Below are 23,411 nucleotides of genomic sequence, written 5' to 3' on the forward strand. Positions count from 1 at the left end.
GATACATTCCTCTGTCCAGAAACATCATCTATCTGAGGTGCAAGATCGTCGGAGGTCTTCCCATGAATCGCACCAGGGGGGTGGGCGTGAGAGACGGCTCGCCACACCTGTCGGGTTGTAGAACGGGAAGGATTCAAGGGAGGTGGCGCCTGAGAAGCAGGCTTGCGAGGCCTCCTGCGACCCCGAGCCCGAGGGAAATCTCGAGCAAAGTGACCCTATTGGTGACAAACCCGGCACTGATCGGGTTTACTTGCAATCTCCATGTTGCTTCAAAAGACCACTAGGGCCCAGAAGCAAAACATAGTCCTCAAAAAGCTCACAATCACGGGCAAGAACCATGACCCTGGGGACAGCATCCGCCGAGGCAGTAACCACCTGGGCAGAAGATGTCCGCAAAGTGTGGAGGGGGGGCATTTGAAGAACCACGGACCCGATGGCCTCTAGCATAGGCCAATATGCGCGAGGAAGACCTAGGAATCTGAGAGTAATCGGGAAACGGTTCCGGTCTTCCTCAACAAGGTCAGAATAGTTGGAGTAGGGAAGAAAAAAAATCTTCCTCGGGCCCAATGGCAAAGGGTTGCCCTTCAAAACCTCTGAGGCTGCGTCCTCGGAATCAAAATCCACCTGGAAGAAACCTCTTTCAAGCAACCTGACATCTCGAAAGTGTGGAGCGAGGTTGGAATGCAGAGCCGCCATGACCCAATCCCGAGCCTGGAGACGGGAAGGGTGAGATCCAAAGATTTTGGCAATGAGGGTCGTTTTGGAGTCTTTCTCGATTTCGGCGAAGAGAACCGCGAGCTTGTCTTCGGAAAAAACAATGGTTCGCCCGGCCGAGGGAGAATGATTAGCCATGATGCTAATTGAAAAAGAAGGCCGACTTGAACCCGGATGAGGAGCAATCTGACTCACCACAACTTATGCCTACCTAACATCCATGCTACATGATTTCCCTCTTACTATGACTGCTTACCATGACCATAAAAAGTTTAGGGTTGAAATTTAAGCGTGAGGCTAGTTAGGAGTAGTTGGGCTAGAGGTTTAATGGCTGATTTACAAAGATTTACAACACTTATGTAAAGTTGGGCAATAAGAGTTTGGGGCCGGGCCCAAGACATGATCTAGAGAAGATATTCACTATGCATTGTGAGCGTTCACATCCATAAAGCCGTAAAGGGCATGCCTGGCCACATCCTCTAAAACCCGATCCATGAATGGAAGGGGAAATTCATCCTTGATAGTAGCTTTGTTGAGAGATCGGAAGTCTAGACAAACACGGATCTTATTGGTCTTCTTCTTTGGTGAGATCACCATGAGAAAGCCATTCAGAGAATTCCACCAGAGAGATGATTTGGGTGTCCTCCATCTTTTCCAATTCTACTTTGACAGCCTTTGCGTACTTTGGGTTGAGCTTGCAGGTGCGCCCATGAATTGGTTGAGTGCCCATTTTGAGAGGAATCGTGTGGACACCAATGGCAGCTGGAACACCTTCCAAGTCTTTGTATGTCCATGCAAAGACATCCTTATAGGATTGGAAGAAGGCAGTAGCTTGATCAAGGAGGGTACGATGTTCCCACAACCGAGAGGCTAAGAGGATGGGACGGGGCTCCTCGGAAGTGCCGAGATTGAATTCTTTGATAGGGTCTTGGCAAGATGGAAGGTTGAGCGGCTCCCTTGTCTCAACTGCTTTAGAGAGGAGGTCAGGGTTGTGGGCAGGCTGGTGGTAAATTGGGAAAGTGCCATAGTGATCTTCTGTCCAAGACTTAGGATACCTCCCCACTGGGAAAGTTAGTGTGTCCTCAGGCACCTGTGGTGGTTGGGCTCGATGTTAAGGTAAGAAAGCCTTGCACCCATTGTGGAAAAACTAATCATATGGAGAAGGACTGCTTCAAGGCCCATCCATGCACCATTTGTGGCCGTGATAATCACCGGGAGAAGGACTGCTATTCTAAAACCTCTACATCAGCCCCTGCATCTACCTCAGCCCATGTTGCTGCAGCATCTACATCAGCAGATCTTGCTGTTCATTCCTCACATCATGAGGAGTGGGCTTTCTGATTACTTCACCTTTCTTGTCTACCACTTTGACCACCGATGATGTAGGTCAAGGGGTTCTAGTGTCTTACTCATTATGCTTTTTGACCTCTCTCTTGTCCCTACCCAAGAGGCAGAGATTGCCCTTGAGGAGGGGATGTCTTCAAGGTCCATCTGTTTGTCTACAGTCAGTCTTCTGTCTATCTAGTCTTGTCTATCTGTCTATCTGTTGTCTATCTGTCTGTCTATCAATCTGACTGTGTCTTGTTTTAGATCCATCTTGTCCCTATCCTTGTGGACCCATATGAGGATATCACTTGAGGAGGGGTGTCTCAGGATCTTTGTTTGTCATGTCTTCTGTCTTGTCTCTCAGTCTATAGGTCTTTATGTCTGTCTTCTAGTCTTGTCTTTCTGTCTTCCTCCTAGTGTCCACTTAAGGAGGGTGTTGGAAATAAGTGCTCACTAGGAGTACTTTTAGTCTTGGTCATCTCAGTGCATGCCACGTGGCACCTCTATAATTGTCCCATAAGTCACTCTACTCTATCTTGTACTTCTCACCTATATATTGTGGGTGTCACATCAATGAAAGTATCAATCTTGTGTCTTGTCTACACTCATCTCAAGGTAACTCTTTGTCTTTCATTTTTGTTCTTGTTTCATTTCTAGTCTGCTCTAGCTTTCATATTTTCTACACTTTCATATTTTCTACATTCAAGTCTTGAATCTCCCTTTTGAGCTAGAGCATGGTACTTTTCTCGCTAGGAGGTTTCTGGCTTACTTTAAATGCCTGCAGCTTGTGCTTCAGCTGAGCCACCGGGTCATCCGATTGTGTCACTGTTGGATGTGCAGAGCCGACATCACACTCAAACATGAGTCGTGAATTTTCAAGTTGGGAGCCTAGCTCCTGGAATTCCAACAATGTTGGTGGTGTGGGCCGACTCTCGCGAATCTTCTGCTGGGTGGATCTGGGTAAGGCTTGTGTCACCCACTGGCGGACCATGAAGTCGCCAGCGTAAGTCGGTAAGTGGGCCACCAACATTGTGGTCCGAGTCCTGAGTTCCAATACTCTCTCCCCTGGTAGCAATTGGAGCTTCCTAAGCTCTTGGAGAATGCAATCCTCGTAGCTACTATGACGGAAGGTCCGGAGGAAGGTGTCCTTTAGAGTGGTCCAGTCTGTAAAGTGGTCGATTGGAATTTTACTGAAACACTTGTCTACAGAACCTTGGAGAGTGGAAGGAAAGAGCACCAAGAAGTCATCCTCCCGCTCAAGATCTCGGCTCTTACAAATGGAGATGAACTGTCGGATGTGGTCATCCACATCCTCAGTATATGATCCTTTGAAGGTGGGAAGCTTGACGTTGACTCAGCCCAGCACCGTGGAAAGGGCTTTTGCGCCAGGAGGATTGGCTGGACCAGGAGGGCCATGTTGCCAAGGGTGGGGTTACCAAGGTTAGCCGCCATAGGAATGGGTGGAGGAGGTTCCCTGGGTGGCAAGTAGCTGAACCTCTTCCGATTGTAGCAGCACATTGACAGAGGATTTTTGGATGGGCTCACCAGACTACCACGGGAGCGTGTATTGGGTGTAGAAGGGTAGGCTGTCCATGGACAAGTGGAAGTAAAGGGTTGTGTGAGTTATCCCACATGCAAGGGATTGTAACAATGCCGTTGGAGCCATGAAAATGTATAAAAAGGGGCTTTCCCATTGATCGAGTAAGGAATTCAATCTCTCTCTTCTTCATGTTCTTCGTTGGCATTCAGTTTAGCTACAGTTAGGCTGAATTTTGGTGATCCTGCTGGGGAGGGTCAAGCTTCCATCGCTCCCCCTCCCCTGATTTCGAGCATGCTTTCTCCTTCTGTTTCTGCTGATTCCACGATCTGTTTATGCTGCAATTCAAGGTTATGCCAGAGCCTTCTTCACCTTGCTTCCTCTTGGGCCATGCCGTTGTTTTTGCCCCCTTTCAAACCAACCTCTCCCTCCCTGCATTCACTCATTTTGCCTGCATCACCCACCAACCTGCTCGCCCTCCCTGCGCACATTTCATAGTCTTCATCTTCTCGTTCTCCTACAACACGACTTTACTGTGCCACCTCCTTCCCCTTCCTCCCAGCTTCCCTCCCAACTGCCGACTACACCCGGCACCTTGATGCTCTGGTCCTCGCCGCTGCCATAGTCCACTCGGCCGTGTCGTCACCATCTCCACAGACCACCAAACAGGTGGCTCTTAATCCCACTCGCTTCCCTTTCACATTGACTGCCCGACAGCTCGGCGCGGCCTGTTGACATGGCAAAAGGGGCGCAACACCACTACATCGACACTTCACACCATCTGGAAGCCAGGCCATCTTCTCACTTATTGCCGTTGATGTCGCCACCCGTCTCACCCATCACCTGCATTTATCCACCATCCACAGTGCTTATCAGTTGCCCTACTATCATATCGCCACCCCTACCAATCGCACCCCCCAACCTTCATGCCTCCTTGCACTCGCCTTCTCGTGCTCTCGTCATCCAATGCCTCACTTTAGCATGCTCGCCTCCACCCGCTCGCCCTTCCAACTGCCTTGCTTCCCTTCCTCCCACGTGCCCCCCATCCAGATGTTCTGCACTCTCGACTTGGGCTCGCCAAGCAAAAGACAACCAGCAATCATCGGAGCAAGGGTGGTCTCGTTACTCCTCACAGTAGTGGAGGCCCACGATATGCTCTGGCAGCTCAATGTAACAGTGCAGAGCATTGGTTTCCCCTGGACAACGCGTTGTGAATGCTCCTTTGTGGCATCTCAAGTGCTAGCCAATGGGCCAATGGTGGGCTCTCCTACTTACTCATCCATGGCCTCTCACTGGCTGATCTGAAAGGATGATAGTCCTTCTTCTGGGTATAAACATGGTGCTTTAAGTCACATCTATGGTGCATTTTCATATGGACACGTAACTTCTCAATCTTGTGTATATGGTTTTGTGGATTGTATGGTTGGGCATAATGCTAGTGTATTGAGAAGTTTAGGAGCCAAGAAGACGGAGGGTGCTACCCGCTCTTGGTGCATTAGAATAGGAGCCAAGGGGGCAGAGGGTTATACCCGCCCTTGATGTAGTAGGGAGAAGATGGTTTGGTAACACAATTACTCAAGCCTGACTCCACCTTCTCATGCTCATGTAATTGATGATGGCCATCTTTGTGTAGAAGGGTAGGTTGTCCATGGACAAGTGGAAGTAAAGGGTTGTGTGAGTTATCCTACATGCAAGGGATTGTAACAAGGGCTTTGGAGCCATGAAAATGTATAAAAGGGGGCTTTCCCATTGATAGAGTAAGGAATTCAATCTTTCTCTTCTTCATGTTCTTCGTTGGCATTCAGTTTAGCTACATTGGGCATGCAGAGAGGACTTAACACGGAAAGAGAACACAATACGACATGGAAAGAGGATGCAACACAAAGGAAAAGGTGAGCTATCAGGACTCCCAGTTTCGAGAGTCCCACTGGCCGTGCCAAATTTTAGTGTACCTGTATAGCAGGGCTGGCTTCCTAGCACACTACGTGGTGGCTCTTCTCTGGACAGTATGTCCGCAGTCCTCGATGCTCACATATGCAGAAGACACCGTGCAGCGGAACACAACACAAGAAGAGACGAGACTGTGGAAGGAATGAAAACGCTTGCACTACTCAGAGAACATTGATACATGTCCTTCACTGTACCGTGCACACTCAGTAGAGGTCACAGTGAAGAGGACGACACAGTACAAGCTGATGATAGAACAAGGGTAAAAAGTGCTATGAAGGCTGCAGGATAAGGATGTCCTCCAAGTTGGAACGAGGAGCCGTATATGCCTGAGGTCGAGTCGTTAGCATCTCCTATCTTTGGTGGATGCCGTGCGTGGCAACGTAGCCTTTGGTGGAATCCCCCATCTCTGGAGATGCGGTGGAGTGTCAATCAGTGCCGTCAGTGCCAGTCGGTGCTATTGGAGACTTCAATACACCTTGTGTCCGTTGTGGTGTGTGTCTCCTCTGATGATCCCAATGCTTTGCGCCTCCGTTGACTCATTGCCACACCGTCAATTTGCAGTGGACGGTCCGTCGCGGTGGATGGTCCATGTGGGCACCCTTGGTGGCTACAATCAGGTTTGCAGGGAATGACATAGACATGATCATATGGGTTACCCAAGGAGTTTGTCGGCGGTGTCGTCTTCAGGACATTCTTGAGTCAGTCTATGTACCTCCAGCACAGAGATTAAACCTTGCATAGGATATATTGCTAATATCACATCCTGGCACATCTGGAAGGCTAGATGCATTGAGGCCATGGAGGGCACTTTGGTTTATGATACACAATGCATTTGGAGGATCTGGTGTGATATCATCCACACACTCATGGCCACTTGGGCCAGGATTCAAAGAGCTTCAAGGGCTGCAAATAGAAATCGTGGCCAATCCATGAGAGAATGGGATCATGGTATTTGTTTCACTGTTTTTCATATGGGGCCTTGCTGACAGCACAAGACACCCAATTGGTTGAGATTTCCCCCTTGCTTGGTCCTTTTTTTTTCTCTTCCGGAGAAGAGACACCCAATTGGTTGAGATTTTCCCCTTGCTTGGTCTGAAATCTCCCTCCTCTGTAAATTTTTTTTCAAGTCTCTTTTCCGGGGAAAAAAACAATCTATAATCTTTACTACCCAAGCCAATGTGGGCACTAGTATACTATGGCACAAGAGGTTCGGATACCTATGCTATGTTGTCTTGAAAGGGATGCAGAAGTATATGGGATTAAGAAGCACCTACTAGCTTTTCTAGAAATGTGAGATGCATGTGAAGCTGAAGAAGTTTCAACAAACAAACTGAGATTGAGAGCTTACATCAGGTGAATTCCTTGCTTACTTTTTCTTTTTTTCAGAAAGAGACTTCTATTAAGTATGAGAAAAACATACTACAATCACAGCTATAAGCCAGAAAAGAATAGAATCACCGCAATATGTAAGCTGATTTCAACCACTGAGGAGCATCATGATGCCATGTAAGACCTGTGGTACTAGAGGAAAAGAAGATGCCATGGTCCCATTCCCGCATAAATCCAAGAGCAGAATGGCTAAGGGCTGATTGCTCGCTTTAGCCCATTCGACGGCCTCCCAAAATGAGAAAATGTTATCAAAGATGCTCTTGCCGTGTAAGAATCCATTTTGGGTATCAGGAATAACATCCTGCAAAATTGGCTGCAACCTGATGCTCACTGCCTTAGCAAGAATCTTATAGGCAGTCCCAAGTAAGGTGATAGGTCTCCGCTAGCCAATCAATGTCTTATCCCCGCTCTTAGGAATAAGATAAATAAGCCCCTCAGTGAGAGAAGTAGGCATAGAACCTGTGTCCCACATCTCCTACAAAGACGATGTTATCTCAGCCCCAATCTCATCCCAAAAAGTAGTGAAAAAAACAGGGGAGAGGCCATCCTCCTGTAGGCATATGCTCACTTATGGTAGTGCTATGTGTGAACAGGGCTTAACCAAGGGCACTTTTTCCCATGTGGTTTTTCCCCTTGGATATCAAGTGTGAAAGGACACTACATATAATATTTTGTACTTCTATATTATATGGATGTGACACACATGCAAGGGTTGACTTGCATTTTGTGGCTACCAGACTTTTGGCTCTATTGAGGAGATCCGCCAGCGTCCGATGCGGCACATATTATGAGATGGAGGCACCTCCATAGTGTACCCCCCGGTCCCACATGATATTGTATCCTCTCACTGTACTCCACTCACCTCCATAGCGTACCCCCCCCCCCCCCCCCTCACTATATTCACACCCTATAAGGGTTTCTGTTTACCTTCCAGTTCCAGTTTCATTTTCTAGGTGCCAGTAGTATCATCTTTATTTTTTCATTTTCTGGTTTTTTGTCCAGACATTGTATCAGATCCACCATGATGTAACTTTTTGGTCTCATAGGTCATTATGGCCTTTTGAAGACGCTAATATAACATTTCATTTCATTTCATTTCTCTCTCATGACCTACACACCTCTCTGCTCTGTGCGCACCCATGATGTAGCCCGCCTCTCTCTCTCTTGGAACCTGTGTCGTCTCCCTCTCCCGCCTCCTGCCCGCCTCCTGCCCGCCTCTCTGCAAATGACCTACGTGCCTCTCTGCTCTGTGCGCACCCATGATGTAGCCCGCCTCTCTCTCTCTCTCTCTTCGAACATGTGTCGCCTCCCTCTCCCGCCTCCTGCCCTCTCTCTCTCTTTTCGCTTCGCTGTTCACCTCCCTTTCCCATTTCGAACCTATGTCGCCACCTCGCCTCCCTCTCCTGCTGCCTACTGCCATGCTTGCTGACACTCTCTCTCTCTCTCTCTCTCTCTCTCTCTCTCTCTCTCTCTCTCTCTCTCTCTCTCTTCGCCTCCCTTTCCCATTTCGAACGTGTCGCCTCCCTTTCCCACCCACCTTGCTCAAGCCCCCAAGGCAGCAACAGAGAGACATACCAGAGAGAGATGACAGAGATCAGAGCTCAGCTCCACAGAGAGGGTGCAGAGCGAGTGGCTCGCTTCAGAGCAAACCCAGGCATGTTCTTCAGGGAGCTGTGGACACCCCCTTCATTGATGTATACCATTTTATACCTCCAGTATGGTACAGGATGGAGCTAGCTAGGTTGCATATCATGATTGTATACTCCATGCATATAGCTTTGCATTCTCCTAGTAGTAGAATCAATCCCCTCCCCAACTCATTGTACTTATTGCACACCCAGATTCAGCTTTTTAGTTCAGTACTTTTTCATTTTGTTGGGATGACAGAGGATACCCCATACAGGTACACTGATTTGTCTCATAGACTGAGTTCGGTCTTTTCGAAGACGTTAATAAAATCTTTCTTTCTTTCTCTCTCTCTCTCTCTCAGAGACAGAGCTGCATTATATATGCCATTGTACTGCATACTATGAGATACGTGGTCGTTTCCACTGTTTATTCAGAGAGGGTTTTGGACCACTTTCCAGAGTCATGGGGTACCAGGACCAGAGGTGTTTGGGATTGTTCTTGCTGGAGCTGCGGAGACATAGAGATAGCCTGCTTAGGCGCACAGAGAGCCAGACTCAGAGGCACATTACAGATTTCTTTAGTCCAGCCATCACTGCGCCAAATGGACCACAGCAGCAGCACGACATGGATACCGCCCACACCAGGGGTACACTGATTGATCGTGCGACTGAGCTTGGGTGGTTCAGACGCCCACGACTACGGAGGAGGGCACCCTAGCATAGACGGAGGTTGCAGCGGCAGATTCGGAATATTCTTGCGAGGCATGCCGGACACTCAGTCAGGGTGTTGACCACAGAGGATATTGAGGAGATCCGCCAGTGTCCGATGCGGCACATATTATGAGATGGAGGCACCTCCATAGTGTACCCCTCCGTCCCACATGATATTGTATCCCCTCACTATATTCCACTCACCTCCATAGCGTACCCTCCCCTCACTATATTCCAGTTCCAGTTTCATTTTCTAGGTGCCAGTAGTATCATCTTTATTTTTCATTTTCTGGGTTTTTTTTTATCCAGACATTGTATCAGATCCACCATGATGTAACTTTTGGTCTCATAGGTCATTATGGCCTTTTGAAGACGTTAATATAACATTTCATTTCATTTCATTTCTCTCTCTCTCTCTCTCTCTCTCTCTCTCTCTGTGTTCGCCTCCTCGCCTCCCTCTCCCGCCTACTGCCCCTTTCCCACCCACCCTTGCTCAGGCCCCCAAGGCAGCAACATAACTCTCTCTCTCTCTCAGTCCATTGGCTGTGGGAAGTATTGCAAAAAGTCATGGCCAAGACCGGAGTTAAAGAGGAGCTCGTGAAGGTGGAGGACAAGCTCAACACAATTATCAAAGAAAACAAGAAGATGGTGGACTCTTCCGTTACCGCAATCATAAAACGCCTCTCCAAACTCAAGAAGCGATTTGACAAAATCCAAGAGCTCGAAGAGAGAACATCCAAGCAAGAGGCTGAGATTTCAGCCCTAAAGGAGGAACTAGTGGAGGCCAAATTGCATGCTAAAAGTCAAGCGGCTGAAATCTCAGCCCTCAAAAAGGAGTTGGAAGCCACTTCACAAGGCAAGCTTGAGGATGGAAAATTTCAGCCCTCCTTGATTGAAGAGCTGAATACCTTCAAGGAACAAATGAGGATCATTCGAGAGGAGGAGGAGCAACATAAAGAGAAGACATCTTCATGGGTGGAGGTGATCACAGAGACACAAAAGAAGATGGACGAGGCGGAGAAATGGATCGAGGTCGCCAAGAAAGGGAAAGGTAAAGAATCGCCACCCATCCCCACTCCCACCATCATCAACATGACCCTTGAAGAGAAGCAAAGGAGGAAGATCCGGGCCTTACATGTACGAGTGTCCGGTGTAAAAGACCGTGATGATGCGGAAGGGGAAACCAAGGAGCTCTTCTCTATGATGGGCATTGAAGCCACGCACACAAAGGCATGGAGAGTGGGAAAGAAGAGAGAAGGTAGTGGCGAATCTTCTAAGGAGAGAGCACTTATCATTCGTTTCCCCTCCATGGAAGCGAAGGACTTCTTGAAGAGACGTCCTACAATCAAGAAGACAGGAATATTTCTTGGAGATGACCCCACACTCTCGCAGCTTGCCCACATGAAGGGAAAGTGGCCTTCTATAGAGATGGTAGAGTGGTGATTATGGAGAGGCGCTCTTCATGACGGCGCGCGACCTATGGGACTATACTCAAGTTGCTACTAGGAATTGTAATGGATCTCTACGCCTTGATGTAGGGGCTTTTGAGGATAGTTTCACTGGGAGGGACATCATCTTCCACTCTGAGACCATCAGGCTCCTGGACAGTCCATGCCACATGTTAGTGGATACCGATGGGAGACAGCTTGTAGACAGGAGACTCATTCAGAGCATAGAGGACGGGGCTCAAGAGGAGTGGCAATATTGTTTAGAGAGGAGCTGCAGCCACTGATACATATAGTCCACAGAGATGAGCAGGCTAGGTACATGTGGGTTAGACTGAGGGCAAAGACGGGCAGATATCTCTACATTGCTATATGCTATTTTGCTCCTAGTACATCAGTGTATGCATCACCTAGAGGGCAGCCTCCCTTTTCTATTTTGGATGATGATATTTGGGAGTTCTCCAGGGATGGTGACATCATTCTCTTGGGGGACTTCAATGCCAGGACCGCCCATAACGAGACAATATTTTATGATACCTCAGAGGAGATGTTGAGGGAGCTTGATGTTAGGGATATGGGCCTATCTAGACTCTCACAGGATAAGGAACACACTGAGTATGGGCGGTATTTGATAGACATGGGGATTGCACATGGATTGGCCATCCTGAATGGCCTACAGAGATTCCTGGCAGCGGGCGGTTTCACTTGCTTTCCACATCGGCATGGTGCTAGTACAGTGGACTATGTTATGGCTCAGCCCAGTCTGATTCCCTCTTTTCAGGATTTTATGGTAGGCACTAGGCCGGTTGGAGTAGCAGTGGATCATGCTATCTTGTCCTTCACTCTCACATTTCAGTTCAGCACAGCTCCATTGGGACGGGTCTCCACACACACTCGTTGTAGCTTTACGAGGGAGACTGACAACGTGTACACGGATGAGATATACAAACACTTATGTGCCGAGGAGCCGGGAGGGCCATTAAATGAGCTCACTCAGATATCAATAGAGACGCTTCATGCTGCAGCATCAGAGGCATATCCCCATAGTCAGCCTACATGGAGACAATCTGGGAACATGCCCCAGAACACCTGGTATGATGAGGAGTGCAGAGAGATGAGGATCAGATTATAGAGAGAGGTGCTCATGGGTGTTACCACTCACAGACAGTCACGGATTACCTTCCGGCGCCTAGTGCGACGGAAGAAGAGGGCTTATCTTGCTCAGTTAGAGAGGGATTTGTATCAGTTATTTATGAGTCAGGACTTAGGCGAGGCATGGAGACTATTCCATGAGCATTCACCATCAGCGCCATTACCTCCACAGAGATTTGGGATGAGTATGCACCATCCCTGTACACAGCACCAGGACAGCCACCCTTGCCAGATCCATCGGAGCCATGCCCAGAGACATGTGCTTTCTTTACTACTGAGATGGTAAGGAAAGCTATTGACAGGATGAGGACTGGGAGAGCATATGATCATGATGGTTTGGTAGCAGAGCACTTTATTCATGCCAGAGATATGCTTGTAGAGCTTATTGCTATGATGTTTAACCGAGCCATGTGTGAGGGTTTTCCTGAGACTTGGAATATGTCCACGATTGTGCCTATCTTCAAGTCAGGGGATCCCATGCTTCCTGGGAATTATCGCACCATCATGATTGCTCACACATTGGCTAGATTGTATGCATCTATTCTTGAGCAGGAGTTGAGTAGATGGGCAGAGAGAGAGGGCATGCGTGCATCAGGGCAGCAGGGTTCAAGAAACCGGTTCAAGAGAGGTTTCTCTACTCTTGACCATATCTTGACACTCAGAGATATTATTGAGGAGGGCAGATCATATGATAGGAGGATTTATTGTTGCTTTGTGGATTTCCGCAAAGCTTTTGACACAGTACCGAGAGGAAGACTGATGCGCAGACTACAGGAGATGGGAGTGCCCACAGAGCTGATTTGGGGAATCATGGCTTTATACAGGACAGTTGTGGGGCAGGTACGTACTACTCAGGGTATATCTGAGATGGTACACTCCACTATTGGGGTGAAACAGGGCGGCCCCCTTTCTCCCACCTTATTTGGGATGTATGTGGATGAGGTTTCGGACTATGTAGAGCGGGAGGGTGACAGAGGAGCACAGCTAGCAGGGACATGGATTCTGTTGTTATTGTATGCTGATGATATTGTGTTGATCTGAGATTCTCCAGAGGGGATGCAGCGTCATTTGGATGCATTGCACATGTTTGCATAGGACAGTGGATTGTCTATTAACCTTGGTAAAACCAAGGTGATGGTGTTTAACACCACAACATAGTGGGTTAGGAGGTCAGGACCCACCTTTACATATGGTCAGGAGAGACAGTGGAGTATACAGATGCATATACTTATCTTGGTGTGGTTTTTAGTGGCCCACTATTTTCCTTGAGGAGAGCAGCGAAGACCAGATTGACCAGAGCTCATGCAGCATTGGGGAGACTAGAGAGGATGTGTTCGCAAGTTCGGTTTCAGGAACCTCGAACAAAGCTCTGGCTCTTTGACACTTTGGTCACTTCAGCCATGCTGTATGGAGTGGAGATATGGGGGACCCTCAGTGGATCACCACAGCCGAGCTGGTAGCACTGATGGATGGAGATGTATGGAGAGGCCCTTGGTTTCTATGATTTCCCGGATGATTAGGGCCAAGGCCTCCGTACCACATGATATTATCCGTGCAGAGATGGCTGCTCCCCCATTGGTAGTAGAGGCACTCACTCGATCAGTCTCCTTTATACATAGCACTTGGGCTCTCCCTAGAGACAGATATGCTCGCTTAGCCCTGGAGTCTTCACGACAATTGGCATCACAGGGAGGCGGATCATGTTGGTATGCATAGATGATAGCTTGGTTCCAACTAACTGCATGGCTTTAGTATGGACAGGCTACCTCCATTTCAGTATTCCCTCGATGCACGCTCCCTCTCTCTCACACGGGCAGAGATTACCAGACTTATCAGGCAAGACTTGACTCAGCTGGACACTAGGAGGACATGGATACAGCCGACACACGAGCTTGGTACAAAGATGGCTTGCTATAGAGATCATCTTCTCCAGCTCACAAAGGATGGGTTTGTGATTAGACCCAGCCACATGGATACTCATCTTTCTCTCATGGGGTACGGTGTGCTATTGGTCAGATGCGCATATCCTCACACCAGCTAGAGATTGAGACTGGCAGATTCAGAGGAGTACAAGCTGAGGCCAAGATTTGTGAGTTGTGCCAGATGGAGCCAGAGACAGAGTTACATTATATATGTCACTGTCCAGTATATTATGAGATACGAGGCCGTTTTCACTGCCTGTTCAGAGAGGGTTTCGGACCACTTTCCAGAGTCATGAGATACCAGGATCAAAGATGCCTCGGATTATTCTTGCTGGAGCTGTGTAGACATAGAGAGGGTCTCTTGAGAGGGAGGGGATCAGAGAGGGAGAGACACCTACAAAGGCAGATTACAGACTTCTTTCGACCAAAGATTGAGCAGTTAGGCCAGCAGGCAATGCAGCTAGCCCCAGAGTATAGCCGCACGAGAGATACACTGATTGATCGGGCTATAGAGGTGGGGCGGTCCAGGCGCCCCAAGATGAGAGGCCCATCTTAACACCGGCGGAGACTACAACAGAGGATCAGGACCATACTAGCACGACATGGGAGACATCCAGTCAGAGTACTCACCACCCATGGAGGATATTGAGGATATCCGCCATCGACTGATGAGAGACATCTTTGGATAGTGATGTATATGATGCTTACCTTTGTTGCTGGAGTTTTCCTTCCCAGATGTTATCCATTAGGAGCTCCTAGTACCTTACTTTTCCTCACAGTTGTTGTTTCAGTAGTTTTAGTTAGTTGTTTAGTTGTTTTAGCTTTTCTTACGCAGACATTGTATCAGATCCACCAATTGTTGTAACCTTTTTGGTCTCATAGGTCATTTATGCCTTTTGAAGACGTTAATATATCATTTCTCTCTCTCATTTCTGTGTGAGCTTCTCCATCCTGCACCTAACCCTAATGTGCAGGTTTGTGTGTGTGAGTGTGTGAGTCCAACACCAACAATTGGTATCAGAGTTGGGGGCTGCCTGTGGCTGGTTAGAAAGTGGAACAATTGTGTTTTAATACTCCCTCACTGACTTATGTTGTTTACCTAGAGCTACACCCCTTCTATTTGGTTTTCTCTAATCTTGTGTTGGACTGTGTTTAGGAGATCTTGGTTCGACAGGCTTGGGAGGCCTCTTACATTTGCACTTCCATAAGCAATGATACACACTGTTGGATGGAGGTGGATATCTAGGACAAGAGTGGTCCACACTAAAAATAGATCTCCATTGGTTGGTGGGCACCCTACCGTGTAGAAACAACTAGAAGAAGTAGGATATGTGGCTCCTCCTATACAAGTGCTGCCAGAATCTTCTCTGAATGGGGCTGTAATGTCATAAGCTTTCTGCATCTAACAGCCTGCAATCTTTGATGCAAACAGCACGCAAATTTTACGAGGATAGCCGAGGTAGGCAAAAGTTCAATCTACCTGCAGCTAAACTTAGAATGCCCACAACTAAACAATTAGCGAACAAAGTAAAGAAACGATATGGATTGATTGATTGCCTTCAAGAGTAGGAAAAACCCCTTTTATACAAAAAGCCTGTAGGTATTACAATCCCTTCATGTGGGATATAACTCACACACACCTCATGATTTCACATGTGAAAATCACAGGAAACCTACCCCTCTACAGGTGCCCCGGGTGTTAAGAGTTCACCGTCCCGGTGAACAAAGATGAAAACCAGCAGTGGATGACGCCTATTCTTTGTTTCTTGGATTGCGGTAGTTCATGGTTATACACATGCATGAGTCATGCTTGAGAAATCATGTTATCAAACCATCTTCTCCCTGCTGCAACAACGGCAGGTCTACCAACACCCCCCCCCCCTTCCCGCGGCTCCTAAGCTAATGCACCATGCACCACGTGGCTCCTACAACTTCTCATACCCAACTTTGGAATGAATTCCATCCATACAACCAGAAAAATTCCTCCCACCATCTGTCCTTTTCTTGATATTTCCATCTCTTCAGCGCCAGTCATTGCATCTCATCACAACAGTGGAGGCTGCACATCAATAGCAAGCTCATGATGAATATCATGGTGCAAAAGAATTGTCTTGGTGCTCATGAAGCTCTCTCCAAATCTTGCGGAGGTGCATAAGGGGGGGGGGGGGGGGGGGGGGGGCAACAGTGGGTAGAAGGGAGCAAGAGCGGGGAGTGGATAGAAGACGGCGAGGTCACCATTGGCAACCATGCGACCACACCAGCCACAACCACCGAACAGCACCTGCAACACCCTGGAACAGCCACCAAAACATGATCAGCCACCAAGAAGGGAGCCCCCACCCATGAGAGCATCCTCCAGGACCCTATTCGTTAGAAGACAAGCATGGTGACTAAACCCAAGATTAGCAGCATTGCAGAACTCCATTTCTGATGACGAAACCCTAGAAATCGGGAAACCACAATAGAACCTAACCCTAGAACAGAAGATGGGGGAAGGGAGGAGATGAAATCCCCCCGTCCCTAGTAGGATCGCCAGAATTTAGCTAGCCTGCAAATGTGTGCCGCTCTGGATGCCCGTGTTTCTATGCAGGAGTTCAGTCATGCTCTTCATGCCTTACCTCATGGTAAGTGTCCAGGGGAGGATGGCCTCTCCCCTATTTTTTTCATTACTTTTTGGGATGAGATTGGGGCTGAGATCACATCGGCTTTGCAGGAGATGTGGGACACAGGTTCTATGCCTTCTTCTCTCACTAGGGGGCTTATTTATCTTATTCCTAAGAGCGGGGATAAGACATTGATTGGCCAGTGGAGACCTATCACCTTACTTGGGACTGCCTATAAGATTCTTGCTAAGGCAGTGAGCATCAAGTTGCAGCCAATTTTGCAGGATGTTATTCATGATACCCAGAATCGATTCTTATACGGCAGGAGCATCTTTGATAACATTTTCTCGTTTTGGGAGGCCGTCGAATGGGCTAAAGCGAGCAATCAGCCCTTAGCCATTCTGCTCTTGGATTTTGAGAAGGCCTATGATAGAGTGGATTGGGACTTCCTTGAGGGTACGCTTAGTCATATGGGCTTCTCTCAGAGATGGATCAAGGGAGTTTCATGCATGTATCGTGATGCCCACAGTAGAGTTCTTGCTTGCGGTGATAGAGGAGAGCGGTTTCAGATTTCTCGCTCAGTACGACAGGGCTGTCCATTAGCCCCTTTATTATATATCATAGTTGCAGAGGCCATGAGCATATTTCTCTGCTCCACTGCTAGTATTTCAGGATTGAGGTTGGCTCTTCATAGTCATGAGGAGTTAGTTGACTCTGAGTTAGCTGATGACACAGGCCTGTTTTTGGAGGCTTCACATATATGCTTATGTTCCTTCCAGGTAGCACTAGAGGAGTTTTGTTTGGCAGTAGGGGCACTCATTAACAGGCACAAATCTGTTGGTTTTTGGGTTAGTGATTCACCGAGAGTTGATTGGGATGCAGAGCTTGGTTTTACTTGGGTCAGCAGAGGATGCACTGCTAGATATTTGGGATGCCAAGTTGGGATTGATATTTCTCCTGCACAACAGTTTGCTCCGGTACGTATGAGTATCTAGAAGAAGCTCCTCCATTGGATCTCCAGGAGAATAGATTTAGCCTCCAGAGCTGAGCTTTGGTGGCTAATCAGGTTTCCTTGCCTCAGCTTGGTTTATTGCCTCTTGTTGGTGCTTCTCTCGTGCGTGCATTGGCCAATTGCGGAGATTGATCCACAATTTTCTCTAGTCGGCACTTGGATGGCACCTCAGAAACTCGCGCCAAGGTAGCTTGGCTCTCACAGTTATTCAGCACAAAAGAGAGGGGGGCTTGAATATTATCGACCCGGATGTTCAGTGCAAGGCGTTGCTTTGCAAACTTGTGGTCAAAGGTTTCTTACCAGGCACTGAGCCTTGGAAGAAGGATTTTTTCTCGTCTCAGATTTCCAGATGTACACCCAAGGTCAGGAGAGACTGGATGCCCAGCACACGTTTTTTGTTCACAGAGGTTGATATTAGGGCACCATCTTCCCCTCTTATTGCAGCCATTGTCAGAGCATGGAGAAGCATGAGATATTTTTTTGCGACAAAGGCTTCCTAGGTCTTTGGACGAGGCTGACCGACAACCTATTATGTGGAATGAGTTCATTAGGGATGAGGCTGGTCGGCCACTTGGTGCATCTCATTATATGCAATGGTCAGGATGGGAGAGATGCGCATACACAGTGCTTGCTTGGAAGACCTTTAAGAGTCTTCCGGAGGATCGGAGAGTTGCATCCACTCAGCATCTTAGGGGCTCTTGCATTCGTATTGATCAAATTGATGCAGCTATTCCGCATGAGTGGCTTTCTGGGACCTTTCACGGAGACTATCATCCCAGTTGGCTAGGAGTTTTTTTGAGGATAGGCATACCTCTGCAAGTCATTGCTCTCCCGGGCCAGGAGGATACAGATTGCCTCATTTATTCTATCATGTCTGGTGGGAGATTGAGGAGATGTTGTATGGAGGAGATCATCCCAAATACTAGGCTTAGTTCAGTGAGGATTGTTGGTCGCTCGGGGAAGCACTGGTTCATTGACCCTTCTCCTCAGATAGTGACTCATGGCTCTTGGTGTTTGATGTAGAAAAATGGGGGAGAGACAGAGATAAAACTGAAACTGAAACTGAAATGAGAGCATAACTAGAAGGAAACACAAACCATAGACATACCTTGAGATGAGTGTAGACAAGACACAAGATTGATACTTTCATTGATGTGACACCTACAATATATAGGTGAGAAGTACAAGATTGAGTAGACTGACTTATGGGATAAATGTAGAGGTGCCACATGGCACTAGACTCAAGACATAAAGACTCAACTGAAACTAGACTAGAGAAATAGTACACCTAGTGTGCACTTATTTCCAACACCCTCCTTAAGTGGACACTAGGAGGAAGACAAAAAGACAAGACTATGACATGACAAAAGATAAGACCAAGACAGAGAGACTAGACAAGGATTGAGAGACAAGCTAGAAGACAAGATGGACAAGACTACAGACATAAAGACTGATAGACTGAGAGACAAGACATGAGAGACAAAAGATCCTGAGACACCCCTCCTCAAGTGATATCCTCATATGGGTCCACAAGGGTAGGGACAAGAGTGGATCATAGACAGACAGAGAGAGAGACAATCAGCCAGTAGAGTGGTCCCACAGAGAGAGACTTTCAGATAGACATGAGAGAGACTGACAAATAGAAGATAAATGGGGACATAGACAAAATGCCAAAGACATGTGGGTAACTAATCCACAAAAGATAGGCATATAGACTGATAGACAGAGTGTCAGAGATATATGACTGTAAGATCACACAAGATAGACACATAGACAGAGAGATGGACCTTGATAGATAATCCCTCCTCAAGGCCAATCCTCCTGCTAGAGTGGGTAATGCAGGGGTGCCTCTTGGATAGGGACAAAGATAAGTCCATGTAGACAAATAGACATGATATTACCCCATGATCTACATCATTGGTGATCAATGGTGGTAGATAGCTTGAAAAACATAGATAATTATGAGAGAGATGGGAAGGTCTTACCAGATTTGGCAGTGTCTAATCCCGTACAAGATAGAGAAGTAAATGAAATTCAGAATTGAGATTTTTATTTTTCAAGAGATAGAGAGTAAACTGAAAATAGAACACAGCATACACTTGATTTCTGCTTTAAATTTGCTGCTGCAGGTCTGGCTGGTCCAATGGACAGCTAACCCACATGTGAAGATGAAGAGGAAATGGGAAATAACAAAGGGGAAAATGCCTTTTGCACAGATGTTGCAAATCAGGTCCAAAATCAGCATTGGAGTTTACCTTCACAAAAGGAGGTGTCGAGCTGATGTCGAGAAGACCAGAGATCCAAAAATGACGAGTTGTTGCATGAGTTGAATGTCCAGGAGGTCCACGACTTGAGAAGACATGTTGATGAAGAAGAGAGTGCGGGGGTAGCTGCTGCATGTGCAATACTAGAGGACAGGCCGGTAAGCTCAAGTAGAGAGGCGGCAGCACCATGATGAACCCCCGCAGCAGCAAGAAGGAGAAGTCGGGCAGTTGTTGGCACAGATCTGGAGTTGTAAGCTGGAGCAGCAAATGAAGGCGATGACAGGCTGACTGAAATCGCCCTGAGGATGCCATGAGATGAGGCCCAAAACTGACGGCAAGCTGATGTAGAGTAACGCTCAGTTTTTTTTTTTTAATGTAGATGGCGGGCAACAAGACAGGCAATGGCGGGCAGATTCCTGAGTGGAATGGCGGGCAGAATGCGAGGCAAAGAAGGATGAAATGGTGCACTGATTTCTGAGTGGAATGGCGGGCAGTAATCAGGGGGAGAATGGCGCAGATCATGTAGGTAAGAATTGCTTCCATGACGGAGAAAAAAAGGAGATCGGACTCTAAAGACTCAGCGCAGAACAGAAGAGAAATGAAACCTTTAACCCTTAAGAAGCTCCCTGCACATAGGAAAGGAAAAAAAAACACCCTGAGGAAGCAGGCTGCTCAGAGCATAATATCCCGAACAGAAACAGAGCAAATTTACAAAGCTCTAGGCACAGAATACAGGGAAGCAAATCCTCACAAAGAGTAGCGAAAACCGCAGCTTGGGGCAGGAAAGGAACTAGGAAAGGCTGGCTCTGATACCATGTAGAAAAATGGGGGAGAGACAGAGATAAAACTGAAACTGAAACTGAAATGAGAGCATAACTAGAAGGAAACACAAACCATAGACATACCTTGAGATGAGTGTAGACAAGACACAAGATTGATACTTTCATTGATGTGACACCTACAATATATAGGTGAGAAGTACAAGATTGAGTAGACTGACTTATGGGATAAATGTAGAGGTGCCACATGGCACTAGACTCAAGACATAAAGACTCAACTGAAACTAGACTAGAGAAATAGTACACCTAGTGTGCACTTATTTCCAACATTTGAGGCTATATGGTGGCAGTCCTATCAGATATCTTCAGTGGGATCCAGGAGAGTGGGAGTGAATTGATGCCTTCGATCCTGTGAAAAGCCTTCCTTTTTTCAGTTTCACCTTCCGGAATGCCAGGCTTCTCCTCACTCGACAGATGCATAGGATCCCTACTCTCAGGCCTCATTGGGAGAGCTACGATATTTCTCCAGTGATACAGCGTAGATATTGGCATAGACTTTGGCACTCATATAGAAGGAGCCAAATCTCTCATTTCTTTTGGTTATTCTTACATGGTGGTCTCCCCACCAATCAGTGGAGATTAGTTTTCGGTGTAGCACATTCCTATCCTAGATGTGCGGCAAATTCTAAGTCCATATAACATTGTCTATGGGGATGCAGCATTGCACAGCAGATTTGGGGTCCTGTAGCCCAACTTATGGGCAAGTTGAGTGGCCGAGCCATGCATGTGACTTGAGGGGCAGTTGCTTGGCTCTCCCAGTCCGGTCCGCAGCTTTTTTATGAGGGCAGTAGTACAGATTCTGCTTTTTTCATCCGTACAGGTATTGCCCAGCATGGTTTATTGCAAGATGTTCCTTAGTCTGATTATACACCCCCTAGATAGAGGATTGACACCAGCTGGGAGACTGGAGAGCTAGATGCACAGAGGCTATTGAGGGTGTCCAGATTTTTGGGTCTCAGTGCATTAGTACTATATGGGGTGATATCATCCACACTCTTATGGCTACTTGGGCTCGCATTCAGGGGCCCTCTTGTTCTGCGCAGGCGAAGCGTTTGATATTTATGCGGGAATGGGACCATGGCATCTTCTTTTCCTCTAGTACCACAGGTCTTACATGGCATCATGATGCTCCTCAATGGTTGAAATCACCTTAGATATTGGGGTGATTCTGTTCTTTTCCAGCTTATAGCTGTGATTGTTGTATGTTTTTCTCATACTTAATAGAAGTCTCTTTCTGGAAAAAAAAAATTAATTAATTAATGCCCATGACTAAACAAATAGTGAACAAAGTAAAGAAATGATATGGATTGATTCATTGCCTTCAAGAGTAGGGAAAACCCCTTTTATACAAAGATCCCATGGCCATTACAATCCCTTCATGTGTGATAACTCACACACACCTCGTGATTTCACATGTGCATACCACAGGCAACCTACTCCTCTACACTACTTACATTGTTCTTTGTTGTGACAGGTATTCACAAGCCTTGCTCTTTTCAACGTGCTCATCTCTCCACTGAACTCTTTTCCATGGGTTATCAATGGGGTAATAGAGGTAAGCTGATACCTTACACCAAAGGAATACGGTTAAACACTGTTATAAGTCTTCTGCATGCTTCAGAGCATAATTTATGGTTTTATTACTGTATGGTTGATGTGATCCTTGACAGGCATCTATATCTCTCAAAAGGCTAAGCAGATTTTTGTCATGTCCTGAAATTAACCATGAAGTAGACTCTGAAGATGGATCCAGGAGCATTCAAATACCAGCAGAGGAGAACACACAGATCCATTCTGTTGTTTTACAGAATGCAAGTTTTTCATGGGCTCATGGTTTACAGGGGAGTCCAGTTAGAAATCTTAAATCTATCAACTTAACCATCCCTCGAGGGATTGTTGTCCTCATCCTTGGAGAGGTATGTTGTGCTGTGATATTCTGTTCTATTATTTAGAAGCTTATTTACTTATAATTTCTATTGAACAGATCACAGTAGCTATACCCGCTGTTTCCATTACCATTATAGATTATGGATGTTTTTGTTTCTCGTGGCTTTTTTAGATAATTTTTCTTCTTTTCACATTGTTGGTTGTGTTCAAATTTCTTCAAAGAAAACTTCTATTCATAGGAATGGTTGCTGTCAGGTTGGATCTGGGAAGTCATCTTTATTCCAAGCCATTTTAGGGGAGATGAAACATATACAAGGAAACATAGAATGCAAGGGGCAGTTTGGGTACGTTTCACAGGTATGTAGCCTAATTTGCAATCAGAGTAGCAGGGCCCTTGCCTGACTGGCTATTGCATCAGCAGGGGGGCATGAGTTTGAACCCCGACATGTGTACACACATCTGTAAGTCTTGCTAAAACAGTGCATGTACATTGTAAACATTTAACTAAAGTTACAACTGTCTGTTTTACAGACTCCATGGATTCTATCCGGAACTGTTCGTGAAAACATATTGTTTGGAAAAGCATTTCAAAAAGATCGGTAATAAGGGCTGAAATTAAATATTTCAAAAATTTGTTATAAAAAAGCGTATTTATCTCTTTTCTTTCTCTCCCCTTTCTGGTTTTTTGTTTTTGTGTTTTTGTGTTTTTTTGTTTTTTTTTTTTTTTTTTTTGGGGGGGGGGGGGGGGGGGGGGCGGTGTTCTTATGTACAGTTATGCAAGTGTCCTGTCGGCTTGTGCGCTTGATGTTGATGTGGAAAGAATGACTGGAAACGATCTTTGCATGGTGGGAGAACACGGATTCAATCTTTCTGGCGGCCAGAGGGGTCGTTTAGCTCTTGCCAGGTAATTCCTTTATAAGGACCTCACTTTTTCATGCAATATGGCTGCCAAATTAAAGAGCCTTGGGATGAACTTGGTAAAAAGTCCCCAGTAAAGCTAGTTTCTCGGTTGTGGGTCCTTTGCCTGAATGG

The 23,411-nt window shown here is 46.8% G+C and overlaps 1 protein-coding gene across 1 annotated transcript in view; it reads left to right on the plus strand.

The window, feature by feature from the left end:
• Positions 1 to 23,411, plus strand: part of LOC147634844 (ABC transporter C family member 13-like) — a 243,400-nt gene that overhangs the window by 108,994 nt on the left and 110,995 nt on the right. The window contains 5 exon segments of the mRNA XM_086804031.1: positions 21,967 to 22,047; positions 22,163 to 22,408; positions 22,635 to 22,736; positions 22,911 to 22,978; positions 23,152 to 23,283. Coding sequence (XP_086660157.1) covers positions 21,967 to 22,047; positions 22,163 to 22,408; positions 22,635 to 22,736; positions 22,911 to 22,978; positions 23,152 to 23,283 — 629 coding nt within the window.

Source organism: Cibotium barometz, chromosome 10, assembly GCF_041138505.1.
Source record: "Cibotium barometz isolate CiBa-2024 chromosome 10, ASM4113850v1, whole genome shotgun sequence".
NCBI lineage: Eukaryota > Viridiplantae > Streptophyta > Polypodiopsida > Cyatheales > Cibotiaceae > Cibotium > Cibotium barometz.